General features: G+C 44.0%; 3 protein-coding genes across 6 annotated transcripts; 1 reads left to right on the plus strand and 2 right to left on the minus strand.

Moving 5' to 3' along the window:
* Window positions 1-259: 259 nt before the first annotated feature.
* Window positions 260-3,441, minus strand: med21 (mediator complex subunit 21). Of its 2 annotated transcripts, none has more exons than XM_045698489.2 (5): window positions 2,937-3,441; window positions 2,351-2,440; window positions 1,940-2,054; window positions 1,246-1,346; window positions 260-756 (listed from the first exon to the last, which is right to left on the minus strand). In XM_045698489.2, exons 2-5 carry the CDS (start codon window positions 2,390-2,392, stop codon window positions 577-579), a joined length of 438 nt encoding a protein of 145 aa, XP_045554445.1. In that variant the 5' UTR covers window positions 2,393-2,440; window positions 2,937-3,441; the 3' UTR covers window positions 260-576.
* Window positions 2,731-10,955, plus strand: LOC106576416 (FGFR1 oncogene partner 2 homolog). Of its 2 annotated transcripts, XM_045699977.2 has the most exons (7): window positions 2,731-2,794; window positions 4,020-4,144; window positions 9,416-9,569; window positions 9,694-9,811; window positions 9,979-10,121; window positions 10,234-10,347; window positions 10,466-10,955. In XM_045699977.2, exons 3-7 carry the CDS (start codon window positions 9,435-9,437, stop codon window positions 10,601-10,603), a joined length of 648 nt encoding a protein of 215 aa, XP_045555933.1. In that variant the 5' UTR covers window positions 2,731-2,794; window positions 4,020-4,144; window positions 9,416-9,434; the 3' UTR covers window positions 10,604-10,955. The 2 variants fall into 2 exon arrangements, with proteins under 2 accessions (XP_045555933.1, XP_014009047.1); XM_014153572.3 differs by lacking the exons at window positions 2,731-2,794; window positions 4,020-4,144 and having other exon boundaries at window positions 7,647-9,569.
* A 171-nt stretch (window positions 10,956-11,126) lies between these two features.
* LOC106576415 (transmembrane 7 superfamily member 3) lies at window positions 11,127-22,476 on the minus strand. 2 transcript variants are annotated; one of them, XM_045699974.2, is made up of 12 exons: window positions 22,175-22,476; window positions 20,203-20,357; window positions 18,980-19,130; window positions 18,385-18,505; window positions 16,949-17,120; window positions 16,639-16,816; window positions 16,009-16,095; window positions 15,486-15,566; window positions 14,205-14,357; window positions 13,963-14,060; window positions 13,624-13,786; window positions 11,127-13,508 (listed from the first exon to the last, which is right to left on the minus strand). In XM_045699974.2, exons 1-12 carry the CDS (start codon window positions 22,245-22,247, stop codon window positions 13,255-13,257), a joined length of 1,686 nt encoding a protein of 561 aa, XP_045555930.1. In that variant the 5' UTR covers window positions 22,248-22,476; the 3' UTR covers window positions 11,127-13,254. The 2 variants fall into 2 exon arrangements, with proteins under 2 accessions (XP_045555930.1, XP_082820141.1); XM_082964015.1 differs by lacking the exon at window positions 16,009-16,095.
* Window positions 22,477-22,847: the final 371 nt, after the last annotated feature.

The raw sequence follows: 22,847 nt of genomic DNA on the forward strand, positions 1-22,847 counted from the left end.
TTATGCCTTGAAATAAACAGTTGATAAAAACATTCATATAAAATACAAAACCTGACTTTTTAAAACACGACAGGGCTTGCATGTAAAGCATTATGATTTGCTGGCATGCAGCATGTAAAATGGGCTTCTATCAATTTAGGATTGTTATTTTTACCAGCTTCTTTCAGTATGTACAAAAATGACTACCAACAGCAGTCAGCAGACCCTTAACTAGCATCCTCAAAATAACCAGGGTTAAGAAAATGACAGCAGATGTTGATGCCGGAGCAGTGCTGTTTAATCCAAAATAGTGTGCACTAAGAAAAGGACAGAGTAAACAGTTCCTTGCTGGCAGAAATCAAGGTCCTTGTGTAAAGGAACATGTGGGTTCATGGCTAGCCTCACTGAATTCCCCAAGCACCAACTTCCCAATGTCCCACTCACATATTGCGAGAAGTATTTTCCATAGATTCACCTCCTTGAGAGGTCAGCTGTTCAGGTGGGCTCTTTATTTGATTTCCTGCACACATTTGCACCCTCTGGTGTGTTTATGTGAGAAAGTGATGTGAGAATGTCTTTGCCCCATGTTGTGTGGGGTCATGATTCAGGCGGTGTGGTCTGGCTGGGCCCTCCACTGCGTGTACGAAGTTGTGACTGAGCAATATCAGCCAGGGCGCTTTGGATTTTCTCCAGTAGCAAGTCCCCTCGGTATACCACGTCTTCGAGACGTGCCGCTGCATCATGATTCTCCTCCTCCAACTGCCGCAGACTGGCTGCCTAGGGAGAGGGGCAGGGAGTAAGATAAGAAAAGTGAGAGAGGGGGTGAGGGGAAAAAGAGGGAGCAAAGAAAGTCGATCAAATCGCCATACAAAATGCATAGAAATTGTAGTTATTTGAGCGTGAACTCATTGAAGTAATGTGTGCCAAAGTGAGAGTGGAGAGTCAATATTCCCACCTACACTTCTTATAAGGTGATTTACCAAAGCTATTTGTATGTATGTCCGGGGCAGGGCTATGGTAACCAATGCTAATGATAGCCACTTACAAGTCTGACTTGGATTGCAACCAAAGTAGTTACAGATTCCAGCCAGTCCTTCCCAGGCCCCACATGCTATTTCAAAAGTAAGAGTATAGCAATACAGAATTAGAAGTGAACTATCGCTTTCACTTGAAAGAACATACTATAATAATTTTCAACATGGGAATGGCACTAGTTGGTGGTTTTCCACTCCCGTTGAGTCACAGGAGTAAATTCAACCTCCATACCTGTAGAGCTGCCGTGGACTCCTCACTAGGCAGTGAGTCAATCAGCACGTCCACATCCTTAGCTGTCCGGGCAATCAGTGCAGCAAATAGTTGGGCATACTCTAGGGAAAGAAAAAACAACCCCAATTCAAATTAAAAGGTGTAATCCGTAAACTTTTCATATGCAAATAGCGCTGTCCGGTCAATGTCATGATTTCTGACAAATTGTAATATTTGTGCAACATGAGATTAAATTTGTATCAGCAAAGTGTCAAATGACTCACATTGCTAGTGGCTAACATAATGTAAGCGAATGCCAAGGGTGTGTCTTGAAATTGGGTCACCCTGTCCTAAGGCAAACACACTGACCACTGCTCCAACTTGGGGAAGGTTGTAACAGACTTACATTGGCTAGGTTCGTTATACAAACCCCAAAGAACTTGAAGCACTCCAACTTTCTTTCAAGTGCCTTCCTATGTCCATCCTTAACTCAAACAGCATCACAGGAGAGTACATCATAGAAATAGAATCAAGGATTATATTTCTGTGGAGTACAGCCCACTTCTGACACCAGTGCATTGTTGGTTAAGGGCTTGCAAGTAAGCATTTCACTGTAAGGTCTACACCTGTTGTATTCGGCGCATGTGACAAATAATATTTGAATTGTAGCAAACGGTGGTATCCCACTTGGATCTAATATCTGACAGGTCCTTACCCTCAGTGGGGTTCGATGGCTGGTCCTTGTTGATTGCTGTCTGTATGTTGCTGAACGAAGCTGGCGGCGCACACTGCTGCAGCACCCCGATTGCGTTGCAAAACTGATCAGCAAGCTGAATGACATCAAAAACACATGTCATGGACATATTATCACGGGAGAATATTGATTTAACACAATCATGAGACATTAAATAACGTGATTATTTGTTAGGTAGCTAAAGTTAACTCAGCAAACCTTGCAACCGAGAACCAATTAAAGAGAACTTAGCCAACAAGCTAGCTGTCATTATTCAGCCTAGTCCACTTCCAAATACTTATAAGTCAGTCAATCTAAACGTAACATGACAATTTGCTGAGCATTAAATAATTTATTGGGTGTACTAATAGCTAAATGAAAAATGAATCATACAGAATTGACTGCATCTTGAAGTTGCGTTAGCCTGTCCGCCATCTTTGTTGTTTCTCCTTCTCCTTGGATTTCCGGACAGACAAGACGTTTCTTAGCGCGTTGTTGCCATCCGCAGGTTGGAGTACACAACGAACAGTGAAATAAAATTAAAGAAAAGAACACAAAACTGGGAAAGGAGTATCAGATATGTTATATATATATATATATAAAAAATCATTATACATTTGTTTATGTAACCTTTATTTAACTATATAATGAAATCAGTATCCGAATGGGGAAAAGTGTCTGATAGACCTAGCTATTCTAACTGGAATATAGGAGGGGATGCTATCCAGTTTGACCGTAGCGCTGCGCTGCTTATCTGAATAACGTGCCCATACATTTCCCAGGCTGCAGCAGTAACAACAGGAAGAGTGCCGCTTGGCTAAGGAGTTTATCGCTAAGGTAAATCTACGAGTATTGGTTTGTTTTATGTGTAATTTCACTTTTCTTCTGACAGCTAAGTATATCAAATGTGAATTAAATACAATGCCAATATTAGATTCTTTCAGCTTTTGTTTTCTTGTATTTTCAGTGACCGATTTACCTGATTTCCGTAGCATTTAAATAGCTAACCTTGTTGATCCGCTAGCTGTAACGATAGCTAGCTAGTATCTGACTGACAACTGCCTAACGACATAATTCCGATTAAGCGTGCTTGGAAGGAAAGGTAGGTTATCAGCTAGCTAAAGTACTTTGTTCGAATACTTTGCAAACATCCTTCTGATGTCCACTGGTCAGAGACAAACTCTGAAGGTTAGCTGTACCAGGGGCGTATTCATTACGCCGATTCTATTGTAAAACGTTTCCTACACGGAAGCAAACGGGGCAGGACCTACCTTAACTTGTCCAGTAGAAACTCTCGTTTTGCTCTGTTTGCTTCCGTTTGGTTCTTAAAGGGTAAACGGTTTACGTAATGAATACGCCCCTGCTGACCGGGAGATACGAGTTAGCTAGCTACTTAGGCAGTAAAGGTACATTAATGAGGGATCAGATCAGGATGTTTAGTATTGTTTTGATATGGTGACGCTGTCAGTATTTTAGCCCATGCATTTTGACAAGCTCAGGACATATGTGCCAAGATCTGAGTCAGGTATTTATGTAATGGATGCCAAGATGTAGCCTTGCATGATGAGTAACTTTGCCTTAGATCTTAAAAGTCTAACTTTAAGCTGCATCCGTAATGGGTCAGCGGTCAAACGACCCTGAAACATTTCAGCGAGCAAGCCTTTCTAATCGATCTGGCCCTGGTATCCTGGAAGGATATTGACCTCATCCCGTCAGTAGAGGATGCCTGGTTATTTTTTTTAAATGCGTTCCTCACCATCTTAAATAAGCATGCCCCATTCAAAAAATGTAGAACCAGGAACAGATATAGCCCTTGGTTCTCCCCAGACCTGACTGCCCTTAACCAACACAAAAACATCATTTACATTACATTTACATTTAAGTCATTTAGCAGACGCTCTTATCCAGAGCGACTTACAAATTGGTGCATTCACCTTATGATATCCAGTGGAACAACCACTTTACAATAGTGCTTCTAAATCTTTTAAGGGGGGGGGGGGGGGGGGGTTAGAAGGATTACTTTATCCTATCCTAGGTATTCCTTAAAGAGGTGGGGTTTCAGGTGTCTCCGGAAGGTGGTGATTGACTCCGCTGTCCTGGCGTCGTGAGGGAGCTTGTTCCACCATTGGGGTGCCAGAGCAGCGAACAGTTTTGACTGGGCTGAGCGGGAACTGTGCTTCCTCAGAGGTAAGGGGGCCAGCAGGCCAGAGGTGGATGAACGCAGTGCCCTTGTTTGGGTGTAGGGCCTGATCAGAGGCTGAAGGTATGTAGGTGCTGTTCCCTTCACAGCTCCGTAGGCAATCACCATGGTCTTGTAGCGGATGCGAGCTTCAACTGGAAGCCAGTGGAGAGAGCGGAGGAGCGGGGTGACGTGAGAGAACTTGGGAAGGTTGAACACCAGACGGGCTGCGGCGTTCTGGATGAGTTGTAGGGGTTTAATGGCACAGGCAGGGAGCCCAGCCAACAGCGAGTTGCAGTAATCCAGACGGGAGATGACAAGTGCCTGGATTAGGACCTGCGCTGCTTCCTGTGTGAGGCAGGGTCGTACTCTGCGAATGTTGTAGAGCATGAACCTACAGGATCGGGTCACCGCCTTGATGTTAGTGGAGAACGACAGGGTGTTGTCCAGGATCACGCCAAGTTTCTTAGCACTCTGGGAGGAGGACACAAGGGAGTTATCAACCGTGATGGCGAGATCATGGAACGGGCAGTCCTTCCCCGGGAGGAAGAGCAGCTCCGTCTTGCCGAGGTTCAGCTTGAGCTGGTGATCCGTCATCCACACTGATATGTCTGACAGACATGCAGAGATGCGATTCGCCGCCTGGTTATCAGAAGGGGGAAAGGAGAAGATTAATTGTGTGTCGTCTGCATAGCAATGATAGGAGAGACCATGTGAGGATATGACAGAGCCAAGTGACTTGGTGTATAGCGAGAATAGGAGAGGGCTTAGAACAGAGCCCTGGGGGACACCAGTGGTGAGAGCGCATGGTGCGGAGACAGATTCTCGCCACGCCACCTGGTAGGAGCGACCTGTCAGGTAGGACGCAATCCAAGCGTGGGCCGCGCCGGAGATGCCCAACTCGGAGAGGGTGGAGAGGAGGATCAGATGGTTCACAGTATCAAAGGCAGCAGATAGATCTAGAAGGATGAGAGCAGAGGAGAGAGAGTTAGCTTTAGCAGTGCGGAGAGCCTCCGTGACACAGAGAAGAGCAGTCTCAGTTGAATGCCCAGTCTTGAAACCTGACTGATTAGGATCAAGAAGGTCATTCTGAGAGAGATAGCAGGAGAGCTGGCCAAGGACGGCACGTTCAAGAGTTTTGGAGAGAAAAGAAAGAAGGGATACTGGTCTGTAGTTGTTGACATCGGAGGGATCGAGTGTAGGTTTTTTCAGAAGGGGTGCAACTCTCGCTCTCTTGAAGACGGAAGGGACGTAGCCAGCGGTCAAGGATGAGTTGATGAGCGAGGTGAGGAAGGGGAGAAGGTCTCCGGAAATGGTCTGGAGAAGAGAGGAGGGGATAGGGTCAAGTGGGCAGGTTGTTGGACGGCCGGCCGTCACAAGACGCGAGATTTCATCTGGAGAGAGAGGGGAGAAAGAGGTCAAAGCACAGGGTAGGGCAGTGTGAGCAGGACCAGCGGTGTCGTTTGACTTAGCAAACGAGGATCGGATATCGTCAACCTTCTTTTCAAAATGGTTGACGAAGTCATCCGCAGAGAGGGAGGAGGGGGGGGGAGGAGGATTCAGGAGGGAGGAGAAGGTAGCAAAGAGCTTCCTAGGGTTAGAGGCAGATGCTTGGAATTTAGAGTGGTAGAAAGTGGCTTTAGCAGCAGAGACAGAAGAGGAGAATGTAGAGAGGAGGGAGTGAAAGGATGCCAGGTCCGCAGGGAGGCGAGTTTTCCTCCATTTCCGCTCGGCTGCCCGGAGCCCTGTTCTGTGAGCTCGTAGTGAGTCGTCGAGCCACGGAGCAGGAGGGGAGGACCGAGCCGGCCTGGAGGATAGGGGACAGAGAAAATCAAAGGATGCAGAAAGGGAGGAGAGGAGGGTTGAGGAGGCAGAATCAGGAGATAGGTTGGAGAAGGTTTGAGCAGAGGGAAGAGGAGAGAGTAGCGGGAGAGAGAGAGCGAAGGTTGGGACGGCGCAATACCATCCGAGTAGGGGCAGAGTGAGAAGTGTTGGATGAGAGCAAGAGGGAAAAGGATACAAGGTAGTGGTCGGAGATTTGGAGGGGAGTTGCAATGAGATTAGTGGAAGAACAGCATCTAGTAAAGATGAGGTCAAGCGTATTGCCTGCCTTGTGAGTAGGGGGGGAAGGTGAGAGGGTGAGGTCAAAAGAGGAGAGGAGTGGAAAGAAGGAGGCAGAGAGGAATGAGTCAAAGGTAGACGTGGGGAGGTTAAAGTCACCCAGAACTGTGAGAGGTGAGCCATCCTCAGGAAAGGAACTTATCAAGGCGTCAAGCTCATTGATGAACTCTCCAAGGGAACCTGGAGGGCGATAAATGATAAGGATGTTAAGCTTGAAAGGGTTGGTAACTGTGACAGCATGGAATTCAAATGAGGAGATAGACAGATGGGTCAGGGGAGAAAGAGAGAATGTCCACTTGGGAGAGATGAGGATTCCAGTGCCATCACCCCGCTGGCTCGACGCTCTAGGGGTATGCGAGAACACGTGGGCAGACGAAGTGAGAGCAGTAGGAGTAGCAGTGTTATCTGTGGTAATCCATGTTTCCGTCAGCGCCAGGAAATCTAGGGACTGGAGGGTAGCATAGGCTGAGATGAACTCAGCCTTGTTGGCTGCAGACCGGCAGTTCCAGAGGCTGCCGGAGACCTGGAACTCCACGTGGGTCGTGCGCGCTGGGACCACCAGGTTAGAGTGGCAGCGGCCACGCGGTGTGAAGCGTTTGTATGGCCTGTGCAGAGAGGAGAGAACAGGGATAGACATCCTGTGGCGTTCTGCATTAGCATCAAACAGCCCCCGTGATATGCAACTTTTCAGGGAAGTTAGAAACCAATATACACAGGCAGTTAGAAAAGCCAAGGCTAGCTTTTTCAAGCAGAAATTTGCTTCCTGCAACACAAATTCAAAAAAGTTCTGGGACATTGTAAAGTCCATGGAGAATAAGAACACCTCCTCCCCACTGCACTGAGGATAGGAAACTCTGTCACCACCCATAAACCCACTATAATTGAGAATTTCAATAAGCAATTTTCTACGGCTGGCCATGCTTTCCGCCTGGCTACGCCTACTGCAGTCAACAGCACTGCACCCCCCACAGTAACTCGCCCAAGCCTTCCCCATTTCTCCTTCTCCCAAATCCAGTCAGCTGATGTTCTGAAAGAGCTGCAAAATCTGGACCCCTACAAATCAGCCGGGCTAGACAATCTGGACCCTTTCTTTCTTAAATTATCTGCCGAAATTATTGCAACCCCTATTACTAGCCTGTTCAACCTCTCTTTCGTGTCGTCTGAGATTCCCATAGATTGGAAAGCAGCTGCTGTCATCCCCCTCTTCAAAGGAGGGGACACTCTTGACCCAAATTGCTACAGACCTATATCCATCCTACCCTGCCTTTCTAAGGTCTTCGAAAGCCAAGTCAACAAACAGATTACCGACCATTTCGAATCCCACCGCACCTTCTCCGCTATGCAATCTGGTTTCAGAGCTGGTCATGGGTGCACCTCAGCCACGCTCAAGGTCCTAAACGATATCGTAACCGCCATCGATAAGAAACAATACTGTGCTGCCGTATTCATTGACCTGGCCAAAGCTTTCGACTCTGTCAATCACCACATCCTCATCGGCAGACTCAATAGCCTTGGTTTCTCAAACGATTGCATCGCCTGGTTCACCAACTACTTCTCTGATAGAGTTCAGTGTGTCAAATCCGAGGGCCTGTTGTCCGGACCTCTGGCAGTCTCTATGGGGGTGCCACAGGGTTCAATTCTCGGGCCGACTCTTTTCTCTGTATACATCAATGATGTTGCTCTCGCTGCTGGTGATTCTCTGATCCACCTCTATGCAGACGACACCATTTTGTATACTTCTGGCCCTTCTTTGGACACTGTGTTAACAACCCTCCAGACGAGCTTCAATGCCATACAACTCTCCTTCCGTGGCCTCCAACTGCTCCTAAATAAAAGTAAAACTAAATGCATGCTCTTCAACCGATCACTGCCTGCACCTGCCCGCCTGTCCAGCATCACTACTCTGGACGGTTCTGACTTAGAATATGTGGACAACAAATACCTAGGTGTCTGGTTAGACTGTAAACTCTCCTTCCAGACTCACATCAAACATCTCCAATCCAAAGTTAAATCTAGAATTGGCTTCCTATTTCGCAACAAAGCATCCTTCACTCATGCTGCTAAACATACCCTTGTAAAACTGACCATCCTACCGATCCTCGACTTCGGCGATGTCATTTACAAAATAGCCTCCAATACCCTACTCAACAAACTGGATGCAGTCTATCACAGTGCCATCCGTTTTGTCACCAAAGCCCCATATACTACCCACCACTGCGACCTGTACGCTCTCGTTGGCTGGCCTTCGCTTCATAATCGTCGCCAAACCCACTGGCTCCAGGTCATCTACAAGACCCTGCTAGGTAAAGTCCCCCCTTATCTCCGCTCACTGGTCACCATAGCAGCACCCACCTGTAGCACGTGCTCCAGCAGGTATATCTTTCTGGTCACCCCCAAAGCCAATTCCTCCTTTGGCCGTCTCTCCTTCCAGTTCTCTGCTGCCAATGATTGGAACGAACTACAAAAATCTCTGAAACTGGAAACACTTATCTCCCTCACTAGCTTTAAGCACCAGCTGTCAGAGCAGCTCACAGATCACTGCACCTGTACATAGCCTATCTATAATTTAGCCAAAACAACTACCTCTTCCCCTACTGTATTTATTTATCTTATTTATTTTGCTCCTTTGCACCCCATTATTTCTATTTCTACTTTGCACTTTCTTCTACTACAAATCTACCATTCCAGTGTTTTACTTGCTGTATTGTATATACTTTGCCACCATGGCCTTTTTTTGCCTTTACCTCCCTTATCTCACCTCATTTGCTCACATTGTATATAGACATATTTTTTTCTACTGTATTATTGACTGTATGTTTGTTTTACTCTGTGTAACTCTGTGTTGTTGTATGTTGTCGAACTGCTTTGCTTTATCTTGGCCAGGTCGCAATTGTAAATGAGAACTTGTTCTCAACTTGCCTACCTGGTTAAATAAGGGTGAAATAAATAAAATAAAAAGTTACTTTAGGACTGATTTGATAAATATAGTTGGATCTCGCTCTAGTCTAGCACATTCTTATACCAATCCAATGCTTTCAAATCTTTGAGGGGCAGTGAGCAAGTGCACATTCTAGGGAGAAGGGGGAAAAATGTAATGATGTATTCATGTTTGGTGAGGCTTTGGAGTGGCATCTTAACCTTATTTATTTTCCGTCCAGTGTACTTTTTCAAACGGGGATGACGTGTTCATTAGAAAATGTATTGTCTGACGCCAAGTCGCTGGTGGAAAGACTTCGCAACCATGACAATGCAGCGGAGGTACTTATCGAACAGACGACGTCCCTTAACAAGAGGGTGGAGGCCATGAAACAGGTAATGCCAATGACACTGGTGGTGCAGCTCTTTTGAATGGTGTTGGAAACGGTACACACTTGCCTTTAACTGACCTTTGTTGAGTTGAGCTGAGTTGACTGGAGTTCTATGTATCTGTTTGCAGTATCAGGAGGAGATTGAATCGCTGAACCAGGTGGCCCGGCATCGGCCCCGTTCCAGCCTCGTCATGGGCATCCAGCAGGAAAACCGGCAGATCCGTGACCTACAGCAGGAAAACATAGGTAGAGCAGTGTGTGAGAGAGAGTGTGATAAGCTGAAAAACAAATTAACCTACTATGTTTATTGGTTTCATAATACAGGCATATTACCAGTTGAAAAAGTACCCTGTCTGGATAAATCCACAGAAATGTGAGTATAATGTGTGTATTCATGTCTTCTCTCCCTGCAGAGTTGAGAACATCCCTGGAGGAACACCAGTCGGCCATAGAGCTCATCATGACTAAATACAGGGAGCAGGTCTTCAGACTCCTCATGGCCAGTAAGAAGGATGACCCAGCCATCGTCACCCAATTAAAGGAGCAGCACACCACTGTGAGTGACCAACACTCTTCTAGTGTCACATCATACTCAGGAGCTACCCTTTCCTCTTGTATTGAGGAAGTTCAAAGCAAATATTTATATAGTTTCTATTCTGACTCTGCAGGAAATGCAAGCGCACATAGACAAGATCAACGAGATGGCTACGGTGATGAGGAAGGCTATCGAAGTGGATGAGGGGAGGTTGTGTGAAGACGAGGAGAGGATCAAGCAACTAGAGGTGAGTCACACAGGTTGGCTGTATTCTCGCTGTTTACTAAAAGCATTGACTGAGTACTAACAGTACTACTATTTTAAAACATACTGTTAAAAATGTATGCATGTTTTTTTTTGGTCAGCTGGAGAACAGTGGTCTTCGTGAGCTGCTAGGGATCAGTCGAGAGGCCTTCCTAGTTCTGACGAGAGAGGAGGCCTCGGATAGCACATCCCTGTCTGCCCTGTTGACCAGCGCCGACATCAGCCTCCGGAAGAGTTAGGCCCACACCAGCACTAGCTTGGACTGTGTGTGTGTGTGTGTATATATGTATATATGCCCCCCCTGCCACCTTGTACAGCCCATGCCCCCCAATCACCTAAAGCCACGCAGACTCCCAGAGGGCACTCAACAATGAACGATGCCCCAGGTCATACTGCCGCCCACCTGTCACACTACAATGGAGGTATACAGTAGGAAGCCTCTGAGACAAATGGGAAAATCCTCCAGCGGTGTAGTCTGTCATGCATTTTTTGTGTTGGCACGCATTGTGCTATATGATGAGCCTGTGGGGTTTTAAAGTGTGAATGTGTGAAAGTGCTGCTGTTGAATGACAATAAAACACTTGAAAGAAACATGTTAAAGTTTGGCTAGTGCCCTCCAGCTGAAACCCAGTGGTGGAAACACCGTATGTGTGAACAGGACTCGTTTGAATGCACAACTTACTGTACTTGGACTTAATGGTTGCACCATGATACATCACAGTTTAACTGATGACACATTTTGGGAGCAGAGAAACAAACAAGTGATTTTTAGGAAAAACTATTTATTAAATAATTTCTCACAAAACAGAAACACAGACAAACAGCCCATTTTAAAACATGACAAGGTAAGTACCTAAGAGCTGTAGTGAAAAATACTGAAAGGCAACCTTAACCTTTAAGAAAGCATCATTAGTAATCTTAGTGCATAGAAGCATTTCCTAGTGAGGCATTTCAACAGTATGGCTATAACTTTACAATGTCGGCCTCACACCCCTGTGTGTTTTGGTTTGGAAACTCTGAGAAACTCAGTCTTTCATCCTTGACACTAATCTGAATCCTGTCGGGTGATAATCATAAAATATCAATACATTCTCTATCAAATTTTAATTCAACAACCTGTCGTGTGCAAATGGCGAGGATTTACAAATCAGTGGTGGGATATTAGACTGCATCTGAGGATACCTTGTTGTTTTCCACAAGAGGAAAAATAATCTCTTAAATTATCCACTTAATCAAGCTTCAATATTACTGAACATTTGGAGGAAAAACTGACATTGGTCATGGAATGCATTAATAAACCATGGAATGCATTAATAAACCATGGAATGCATTAATAAACCATGTCATGTGACTGCAGGCAAACTCCTGTACACATCATTAATGCCTCAAGCCAGCTTTTCATACCAAAGCACATACTGGGTGGGTAATGAGAGAGAAAGAACCTAAAGAAAAGTCCCAGAAGACACACATTGAACTCCCTTAAAATCAGTGTTTCCCCTCGGTTCATTTAGCAGTGGTGGCCCACTGCTGCAATAAATTGCCAAGGCGTGCTTTTAAAGGAATAGTCGTTGGCTCAAAGGATTGGAGGTCTATGGGAACAGCTGGCAGGACATTGTGCTTACAATACTAGCAATGCACCCACCCAGCTACCACTGCTAAAAAAACGTCATAGGGGAAACACCAAAAATGCTTTACCAAACGAAAGCTGGCAATAGAGAACATAAACAGCAGGCCCACTTTAATGAAGCGTTAGGCCACCTGACAGAGCAATGGCTCTGGCTCTTGTCATTTGCTCTTCCTGCTACTGCTTAACACTTCAGGAAATACTGAAGGGCTTGGCTATATCACCATTTCCTATAAACATCAGTGCTCAGGATCCAGCTAAACCTACCACTTGTGGTTTATGATTTTAGAGTGCTATCAGACATGTCCATGAAATCAAGAGAGGATACATTTTAGGCTGCAAGTTCCCACCCATACCACTAATAGTGTTTGATTCAACAACTATGTTTAACAAAAAGGGTCCCCAAAACACATGCATATTTCAATATAACAGCTCTCATATTTCTTAAAAATTGAATTATTCATATTTGTAAAAAGCAAAGAAAAAAGGAGTGGCCTCTAAATACACAGTTTTACAAAACATGGTGTAAAAGTAACAGTTTGCATATGAAAATGTTTACAAAACATTAAAAACAATTTACAGCCATTGGAGCCAAAATGGGCATACCCAGAACTCCCTGACAGTGGTTTCATACCCATTAAAACTGGGGGGACATATGCCCTCCAATTTCATTGAGTGGTATTAAGATAAAGTATACTTACTTTTACACTAAAATGAATACCTACCTACCTACCAAATGTTGCTGTCAAAGCCACCTCAAAATGACTGGCTGCATGATGCATCTCAATCTTACTGTTCCAAATTGTTTCTTGTGCTATTCAGTGGTATTAAAACACATATGTTGCCCATACCGGTATGCTGTAACCCTAGTTGTTTAAAGGCACTGTGATGTACTAGGAGAGATGGTGCCTAACTATTTTGGCACAATATTAAGTGGCAGTGGTAACAGCTTCCTCAGTACCATCTAAGAAAATGCAGCCAAATACCACAAGACTGAGGAAGTGAAACAAATCATGCTAAAAAATAATGCTTTGAAAATTCTCTGTGTGCACTTTGTGGCAAAGTTCCTCCCCGAGCATATATAAATAATACCTTAATGGACTGTTACCATCAATGGAATCAAAACATCCATAATCTGGAATAGAAAGACTCCAAACACAATGGTGCTTCCCCGTAGATAGAGAGCCCATGCCCCATAGCACCCTCCTAGTGGGGTGAATCTGTCTACCTGGCTGGGTAAAATGGGTCTAAGTTGAGTGGGTGGGTTTAAAGGAGGAGGGGTGTGTGCTCGCCAGCGGACTCTCTCCTGCCAGTCAGCTGTCGGGCACGGGCGAGGAGACGGGAAGGGAGTGAGGACGTGTGGTGGCTTGGGTCCAGAACGTTGGTCTTGCGGCGCTCCCGCTCTTGCAGCCACATGAGGTAAGGGCTGGGGGGGAAGAAGGGCCGTGTGCGTTCCCGGTAGAGCTGTAGCACGATACCAGACACACCCAGAACCACCCACACTGTGATCATCATGAAATCTGGAATACCAAGAGGACAAAAATATGTTAGGTTGAAAGGTCAAAATCAGGTGCACAACATATGGCCTGCCTGCAGGTTAAATAAAAGAAAACTCTCTGAAGTGATTTTACTCACCAATGTCCTGGAAAGGCACATCAGTAAAGGCCTTGCTGAAGTTGTCGTTGAGGAAGCGTTTGAGAATGTTAAGGGTGATGTAGGATAGGCTGGTATATATGTAAGCATTCACAGCCAGCACCACAGCATAGGCTCCAGCTACACCACACGTAGTGATGTTACCCTGCAGACAGACAACACCCACACAGCAATATTACCCAGAGGCTCCATTTCCACATTTGTCCTCCCAAATCTTTGAAAGTTCTAAGCCCTTCTTGAGTTTAAAGTGGGAGGGGACTATGGCGTTGAATTGGACAGCCACTGTAAAGAACGTGCAGAAGGGTAGGGATCAGGGCCTACCTCTCTTGGCCAGCGGACAAAGAAGAGCGGTACCCCCACCACGATGCAGCTGAACGTCACCCAGAACACCACATTTGAACGGAACACCTGTATGTCACCTGAGGAAGTGATGAGAATTTTTTTACAACGTTGTTACAATACTTTCTGTGTCATACAACATTCATCTGATTGAGCATTATCCTGCTTGAACTAGTAAATCAAATAAATTATAATCTGATGTAGGTATTTTTTGGTTCTTTTACCGACAGGCGTGAAGAAGACAATGGAGGAGATGAGGAACCCCAGCATGAGACCGACGACGACGACACAGGACATAACTGAGCCGAAGCGCCACCAGCTCATCACCAGGATAACTCCCCCCACTACGCCAATCACTGCTGTCAGCGTCAGGCGGACTGCAGGGAGGAAACACAGACACTTCTGTCAGGGTCAGACGGAGAGGGAGTTGGACAAATATCTTTATTTTTCATAGAGCTATAGAAGAATGAGAACCTGAGCTTCTGGCAGGTGGTCCAACTCAGACTGACCCCAAATAAATGAAAGCAAATCCAGGAATTTCTCCATCAATTCTAAACTCAACTGCTCTACAGATAGATTAACCTTCTTTAAATTGTCTTTACACTAAACCATGTGCTCTTCAGCATGATGGAACCCGTGCGCCAACTTAATTACTGGAACATGTGCTTTTACAGTGAGATGTTTGTTCTATGCAGAAATGTGTTGTTTCAAACGGAACTGTGTGTTGTGCACTGGGGAAGTTTCCCATTGCATCCTGGATGAGTTCTGGCACCCATCCATCAGCTCCACCACTGACCAAATCACAGTAGGGTTCGAGTGTGTAATTCTGAATTCATACGCTCACCTCCATCCTCTATGACAACACTGACATCACCTTGCATATGGGGAGCACTAACACCCATGCAAGCCATTCTAGGTTTCTCCAAATCAACATACACAAACTGTAACATAAGCATAAAATGCATACGTGACATATTTTGCTAGGCCTTTTAGATGGCATGTGGGGCACATGTCCCATATCATCACTTATCTCCATACTGTAACAACTGTACTGACTTAGCACTGGCTAATCTGATTGCATTTCCCAGTTAAGGAGACCAACAGGAGTTTCTTTCAACTGAGCTGACCTGATTGAATCACAGAAAAACTCTATGCTTTCAGGAGGCACCGACTGGAGCTTCCAAATGAAAATAGGATCATTTTGGGGGAAAATCATATTCATATGGCATGACTATCTAATTTGCATTTATGAGAGACCTGTGACGATTAATTCAATTTGTCTGGCCCCAAAGCCAGTTTGTATGGCTAATTTCATTCCAAAATACTGTATGCTTTGGAGACTAATTAAAAACTACAGAGAGAGTAGAGAGAACTGAACAAGCATATGACCAAATAAACTGAAGCCAATGTTTACTATAGAAAAAACGACATAATTAAAATCCTTATCAACCTGTCTGACAAGGTCAACAATCTTCTTATGTTCATTTGAAATCACTTAAACTTACTGTCATAGTCCAGTTTTGTAGTTCTTGTGATCAGGACAAAAAAAAGAAACGCTGCAAAACCAAAGCCCATACAGAATAGCTCTAAGAGGGAGGAAGATGGGGAGGGGAACAAGGGAGGAAAGTTTAATACGGGAGAGCAACACAGTAAACACTCCTCTATTTTCTAGCATGACATCTAGGACTGGTTTCCCAGACCCAGATTAAACCTGCTACTGGACTAAAAACATGACCAGCGAAGAGTATTTATTATTTTTCTTTCACATTATTTTTTGCATATTATGTGGGAGCAACAGTTTACAACAAGACCTTTAACCTCCAGCCCATATTTTCATTAGCTGGCTGGCATGAACTTTAAATGAGAGTTGGACTTTCACAAACCATAAATAACCGGGATACAGCTAGTTGGGAGTGGCTATTTATTACTGGTGTTCTATAGGGAGGGAAAGCCCTCGACTTCCCAGACTTATCTTCCAGTGATATAGTGGAAAACTTGGTAAGTCAACACTTGTTTCCCCCTACTCACCACATTTGAAAAAGCGGTGCCCAAAGAAGCACACGAAGAGGCCAGCTAAACCAGCGATGGTGAAGAAGATCCTTGTGGATATCTTCCCTAGAAGAAAATAAAGTACATCAACCTTTAATCATTCTGTCTTTCCCCATAGTTGGTCTAACTTGTTGTTGGTCTAACAAGAGCAGCAGACTCTGTGTCAACTGGTTGTCTTTTTTCTCCTGCTCTGAAATTGCTTATTGCTCCATTACAGTTTGTTACTGTTGACGAGAGTTGACATATGGGTTCATAAGTCAGTTGCTAATGAAAATAGAGGCTGAAATCAGCTGACAACATATTCCCAGGGGACTGGTGTTGATCTTCCCTGGTCTTAAATGCATGCTGTCCTTCAAGGTGCATTCCATAGGATTTTCACGGAAATAGCCCTCAAGGTCTCAGACAGAACGATTGCAGTACAGTAAACGTCTTCTGTGTAGAATGACATTATGCTCTCGTTCCACTCAACAACAAGTCTCATTGAATAAGGCCCTGGGAATTCAGACAGGAATACTCATATCTTTGGAAATGTCTCCATTATAGACATATATTGACTGACGTTTCCCTGCAAAAAGACCCTTTTGGCCCAGTGCTGGTTGTCCCACTTACCCAGAGTGTCACAGCCATCCAGGGTGGAGGAGAAGCTGCAGGCATAGGTGTGGACAGGGATATACGAGGAAGAGGTGTTAAGCACTGGGTCTCTGACTATGACAGAGTAGATGATACCCTGGCCCGGGATGGAGCTAAACACTACCTCTGTCTTGTCATTGGATGATAGTGTCATGATCTACAGGAAGAAAAAAAGGAGAAAAGCTCAGCATACCATTACACCACAACCAGCAAGTTTACAGTCTACAATCCCAATCTGTATTTTTATACATGTCCATTTTGCACTACATTCACACTGTTATCAACTCACCCTTTTCCCATGCTCTCTCATGGTCTGCACATTGGCCACACTCTGGATGCTGGTGATGAGGCTCTGCTCTGATAGGTCGCTCTCAGGCAGGAAGTACTGGTAGATGTCGTACCTCAGGCGCCAGCGAGTGTTTTCACCTACTTCAGTGTCACAGGCGGGCGGATTGGAGCCCCTGAGGAGGTGCCAACAGAGGTCAGTTCACAATGGATTCTAAAAGTTTGCTTTAAAGTACAAATGCCCATTTGGGGAAACAGTGCCACTGTTCGCCCCAGTGCCTTTGTTATTGTTTTATTGATGACAACAGAGAAGAGTCAGTCTGGCAGCGTCGTAAAAACAAATTGCACTGCATATTTGGCTGTTCTATCACTGCGTGTGCAGTGATGTCAGATGAGGAAAACTGTGGTTGTTTACAGTAACTTCTTTGTTGTTGTAATATCCTAAACGGACATGGCACTTTCACCTATTAAGGATTCTAGCTTTAAAAACCGAAATAATTTTTTTTCTAACAATTTTTCTACATATATTTTTCACAATGAAATAAGATGGCTCAGAAGGGCTGTTACAAATAATAATAAACACAGCAATATGAAAATGCAACAGAAAGGGCCATAGTCTCTTTCTTTTAAAAAAATATATAATTTAGAGACTACGCAAAAGAAGTGTCCCCATCACTTTTGTCTCATTCAACAACAACAAAAATGTTTTGCCACAGACCACCCCAGACCTCCCTGGTCTTTCGCTTTTTGAATCACTGCTTTTCAAAATATCAGTTTCTTTTTGTTCCAGGTAAATTTAGATACAGTTCAGTCTACAGACCACAGGCCAATGTAAAATTTTAACAGGAAGATTGTGCGTGTTTGTTTCCGCTCTGCAGTCTGCTTGGCCCTGACAGAAGAGCGTGTGTGTTTCCGCTCTGCGGTCCGTGGTAATGCGAGCCAGCACTTCCCATAGCCTGGTCACCAGATCTGTTTGGGCTGTCTTGCCAACTCTTATGATAATTATCGCACCATAGCCAGATTAATAGCAACAAAGTATTTTCTTTATTTACATAACAAGATATCAATGATTTCCCTATCCAAAAATTCAGAAGAGGTTGGGTTCCAATCACTGTACCTCACCACTTGTGGGTAAATCTCTTTTCTCTACTAAAGCACATTCCTAGTCAGAGCCCTGGCATTAAGAAATGTCTTACTCTGCTTCAACCACAACAAAAGCCACACAAATGTAGGACAGCACATAATGCACTCATAAGATTGCATTGTCTTTCAGTCACAGGACTATTTCTTTGGCTAAATGTTGGCTTTTCACCAGGGTTAACTTTAAAACATATAATCCAAAACATATACAGAGAGTGCCCTGCCTTACATTTGTTTGCAGTGAGACAGAAGTGGTTAAATCCAAGATGCTCATATATAAACCCTCTAGTGTGTTGTTACCTTGAATATCCAATATTTGCAGGTGCAAAGCGGATAGTAGTCTCAAAAAGGTTGTAGTGGAGATACACATTTGGGTCAATGTCCAGGTCAAACTCCAGATTACAAGATCCAGGGACTGGGTCTGCAGAGAGAGAGAAAACACGTAATTAAAACCAGCCAATCAAAAGTCACTGTTTTTTCTTGAAGTCCATTGACAGTGCAGTAATAGACTGTTGAGAGTTTGTACCATTGGTCTATGCAGATGGCCTACTGGTGACTGTGGAGAAGTTGTAGAGTGCAGATTACTCTACACAGATACAATCAGTTTGGTGGATGGCAAAACAGCTTTGAAATTTGTCCTCAGTCGACTATTTGTTTTGGGGTTTGTTTGAAACGGGCTCCACATCTACTAGAACCTCTTGCTATTGTTATGACATGGTATATGGAGTGGTTAAAACAATGGTGGATTGAGGGTGAGTAGTGAGAGGTCAAATATCCTGGAATGTGATGTAAGGTAACATACTGTAGCCCCTTGACAGATAGTGGGAGGCCACCTAAAACTGTAGAGGAATTGGTGGATTTTTTTGGGGATGCGGAGATGGAAGGGCATACATACCAGAGCTGGTGTAGGGGAGGATGACCCCAGTGCCGGCCACAGAGTCCCCATCAGGGGCCAGCAGGAACCAGGAAAGCTTGGTCTGACCGGGGATCAGGGGTGAGAGAAGCCCTGAGTCCACCGCTGTTAGAGAGAGACCCAGCCCTGGCATCTGCCCAAAGTAGTCAACCAGACAACCAGAAAATCACTCAAATAGTCAGTCAACAACACAGCCCTAATCCATCCAAATCAGTCACCAAACCAAAGCCTGAAATCCCATGAAGACCTGTGTTCTAAAGTCAATCTTTAGTTGATTTCAATGCACTGATTTGCCTGAAAGTTTTCAGTTGCTCTCAATTTTCTACGTATCCGGCAAATAATGTCTCCATTGTGAGTAACTCTAACGTAGTAGTTACCATACTACCACCATGTTATTAATGCTTTATTCAGTGCTGTAATGTAAAGTACTACTGAAATGTGCACAGACGCCCAGCTGACCACCTCTTCTCACCTAGCTGTAGGCTATACCTGCCAGATGGTTTTGATAGTGGAGAAAGAATGACTTGTAGTGATATTCACTTCCAGACGACACTCATTAACTGTCTATGCTGTGTTTGGTACATTTTCCCCTTAACAGTTGGGGACTGTTTTCATTGTTGACTTCACTACAGTCAGAGCATGTTAACTGCTTTAGCCTATTCTCACCATGAGTTAGGACTACTTTGAGTTAGGACTACTTTGAGTTAGTTCAAAGCGTTTTCAGTAGTAAGAGGGAAAGGCGTTCAACGTTTTCCGTCAGCACCAAAGAGCTTGTGACCAGCGTAACACATGACCACAGCTCTACTCAGTCAGAGTGTCTGCAAATCTCACAAGACTCTGTCGCAAGTGGGTTACTAGAAACGGTGTGTGTGATAGGGTGATTGGCGACTGTTTCTTCACCCAACCCTTAGGATCTCTGGGACCAAGGCCAGGATTGGTCAACCCATCTTACCCTTGCCTCATGCCCCATCTTCCTCCCATGATGAGCAACCAGTCTGGTTCCACATCATCTGACTTCCCTCCACAAGTCAGTGGACCGATCAGCGCCAATCATGTGTGTGTGTGTGTGTGTGTGTGTGTTTGTTTGTACGTGTTTGATAGGTTAATAGGTCATATTGAATGAATGAACACTGACCTGAATTAGACTATTACATAAATCTATTTTACCTTGAGCATGTGTGTTTGTGTGTGAGCCAGTGTCTTACCCTGGTGTAGGACAGCGTAGCATTGCTGTGCTGTGTATGGAACTGGAGGGTGATAAAGGCCACTTCAGGGGGGATTCTGGAGACCACGGCCTGCACTGTCTCGTTCTCATTCACATTCACGTTCTGAAAGGTGTTGAACAGGAAAACCACCCGATCTGAGAGAGGAAATATATGTTACAGCATTATCCTCCCTGGCTATCCACAACCTGTTACTAGGTTCATTTATATACGGTGGGGTTCCGAAATGATTGACACTGTTGATAAAGATGAGCCAAAATGACTGTATAAAATCAAAAATTAAAGAACTGAGCTACAGTATATTCTACACTCAACAAATTTGGAAATTACATCATTTTATACGAATACAATTGCTCAGAGAAAGAGATTAACTAGTAATACTTTTTCCCCCAAAAATGTAGGGGTAAAAAATATTGACACCGCTGTTTTCAATACCTCACCTTACAAGGCTAACAGCACTGAGCCTTTTTCTAAAATATTTTATGAGTTGGTTCACACCCGTAAGTGTGAATGTCTTTCCAGTTCTGCTATTCTGATTTACGTTGACGTCCCACTGACAAATCTCGCACAGGGTGCTGTGACTATGTGGTTACCCCTGTGGTTGTGACAACATCATCCAGGATGTGAGCCTATCGTAAGTACATCTGAGAATGACACCTTCAATCCACAACATATACCAAAAACAAGGCAGGCCAGATCCTCACACAACACAACTATTGCATTGTAACTGTTGTGACACTGCTTAGCTAATGTCCAAATAGGCAACTGGATGTTCTCACTGCTTGTGTATTACACATGGCTTTTTTCACTTTCTACTCTCTTGCTCCCCTTCCGTTGTGCAGCCTTCTGTCTACTTTTCTGGTCTCTCTGTCTGTCCATACCTCCTGAATTGTCACCTGTCTTTCTCACCGGTCTCTTGTCTCTCTCTGTTGAATCTTCAAACACATAAGATGGTTTGTCAGGTTACAAGAGTAATTTGCGCATGCGTATACTGTATTCTCATCGTGACCGATACCAAGGTTAGACTGAAAAAGAAGCATTACCGTTCTTTTCCTTTCGTTTAACATGTGATGTGGGGGGAAAACTTAAAGAGCCAATTCCTAATGCCTGCTGCTTTCACAAGCATTACATGTCAATGGCATCCAACCTGTTCACTAGGGCCAATCCCAAGATGCCTCACTAGCAACCATTTCACTTGCAGTGTAATTAGCCCTACATTTCAATTATATGTAGTAGTAAAGGAATTAGATTCCATGAGAGAAATATATATTTTTGAATGCTGTGTATACTGGCATGGCAAGAGTGGGTGTATACAATCAGCATTTTATCCTGTTTAGTGTAGCGTTTACATAGCCTTTACAACCTGGGTATGAAATTGAGGGCAAGATAAAACTGTTTTTACCATGAACAATAATAGCCTACTTTGAAATGCCAGACTAATTCCACATAACTATTTTACTGTTGAAGACATATTGAATACTGTTCTGCTTCCCCTTTTCAAGCAACTAGTACAACTGTCTTCACCTCATCATAACCCAATCAATAAGGATGTTTTACTCCATTGTATGTTTTTGTTCATAATTGAGTCTTTGTAAACAAACAATGCCATTTCAAAATACAACTAGTTAACGTTAGTTCATGTCATGGACTATCAGCCCGTGCATCCATAGTTTCATCTATGAATTTGAGAGTGGTTCAGATTCTCCAACCTCAATGTGAAGACTAACTGCAACAATAGGTAACATCTCCCAACATAGGAATGGTTAACAATTCATTAAGTTAGTGGAGTTGATATCTCTGATTCAAAGAAGGCGTATATATCTTCTTCATATAAAACAATAAGACGCTTGCTAGAGTATGATTGGCTTTTAGCCATCAACCTTGATGTAATCTAAAAGTTATACAAGTTAATCAAATGGCAATTTTATTTTAAAAGATTAAAAGCACGACTTACTTTCCAGTTGTGCTACAACTCCATCACAGACCAAGACATATAAAAATATGTACATTAGCCAGGAGGACGGCATTTTCTTCAGGCCCACGTTCCTACTTCCTAGTCTGCTACATTCACTTGCAACACATTTGGTGATATATTCAATAAAGGCTTTCCTGCGACAGGCCAGTGCAACATAGCGTGGCTACAAATTCGTTTTCATTGCTGTTGTTGCTTCCGCGGAACAACTCAACCACGTCCGGCCGCTCAAACGTACTACGAATGTCAACTGCTACAAGCCACTTCCTTTCTCCAGGAGACGTCAAAACAAACTGGGCAGGTCCCAGTCCCTAGTCCTAGTGTGCGTTCCAGAGCGCAGCGATTGTAACCTCGCACTGATTTTAAATTTAATTAAATCACCGAACAAAACAGCAACTGGGTGATTATAATGAAACCAGTTTTAAACATATTTGTGGCAAATTCAGTTACAAAACCATGATGTATCTGCAAAAATCAACTAACTTTATCATTCTAAGGACTAAGATGTATAGCTTTTGGCAAAGTGTATATTTTAAATCCATTTTTAATTTTCGAAAGAATTTTGTACATTTTCATACCAAATTCTCATTAACCGAAATGCATCCAGACTAAATTCTCGGGTCCAAAATTGTATACAATTTTACTTTAGAAAAAC

Source organism: Salmo salar, chromosome 17 (assembly GCF_965601325.2).
Source record: "Salmo salar chromosome 17, fSalSal1, whole genome shotgun sequence".
Taxonomy (NCBI): domain Eukaryota; kingdom Metazoa; phylum Chordata; class Actinopteri; order Salmoniformes; family Salmonidae; genus Salmo; species Salmo salar.

Coding starts and splice junctions, on each gene's coding strand:
- LOC106576415 (XM_045699974.2), bottom strand. CDS start 22,247: ATGCCGTCCTCCTGGCTAATGTACATATTTTTATATGTCTTGGTCTGT. Junction 20,358..22,174: donor AGTTGTAGCACAACTGGAAA/GTAAGTCGTGCT, acceptor TTCCTCTCTCAG/ATCGGGTGGTTTTCCTGTTC. Junction 18,506..18,979: donor CCTCCCCTACACCAGCTCTG/GTATGTATGCCC, acceptor CTCTCTCTGCAG/ACCCAGTCCCTGGATCTTGT.
- med21 (XM_045698489.2), bottom strand. CDS start 2,392: ATGGCGGACAGGCTAACGCAACTTCAAGATGCAGTCAATTCT. Junction 1,347..1,939: donor GCCATCGAACCCCACTGAGG/GTAAGGACCTGT, acceptor TTCTTTCCCTAG/AGTATGCCCAACTATTTGCT. Junction 757..1,245: donor AGTCCACGGCAGCTCTACAG/GTATGGAGGTTG, acceptor CCCTCTCCCTAG/GCAGCCAGTCTGCGGCAGTT.
- LOC106576416 (XM_014153572.3), top strand. CDS start 9,363: ATGTTTGGTGAGGCTTTGGAGTGGCATCTTAACCTTATTTATTTTCCG. Junction 9,812..9,978: donor CCTACAGCAGGAAAACATAG/GTAGAGCAGTGT, acceptor CTCTCCCTGCAG/AGTTGAGAACATCCCTGGAG. Junction 10,348..10,465: donor AGAGGATCAAGCAACTAGAG/GTGAGTCACACA, acceptor TTTTTTGGTCAG/CTGGAGAACAGTGGTCTTCG.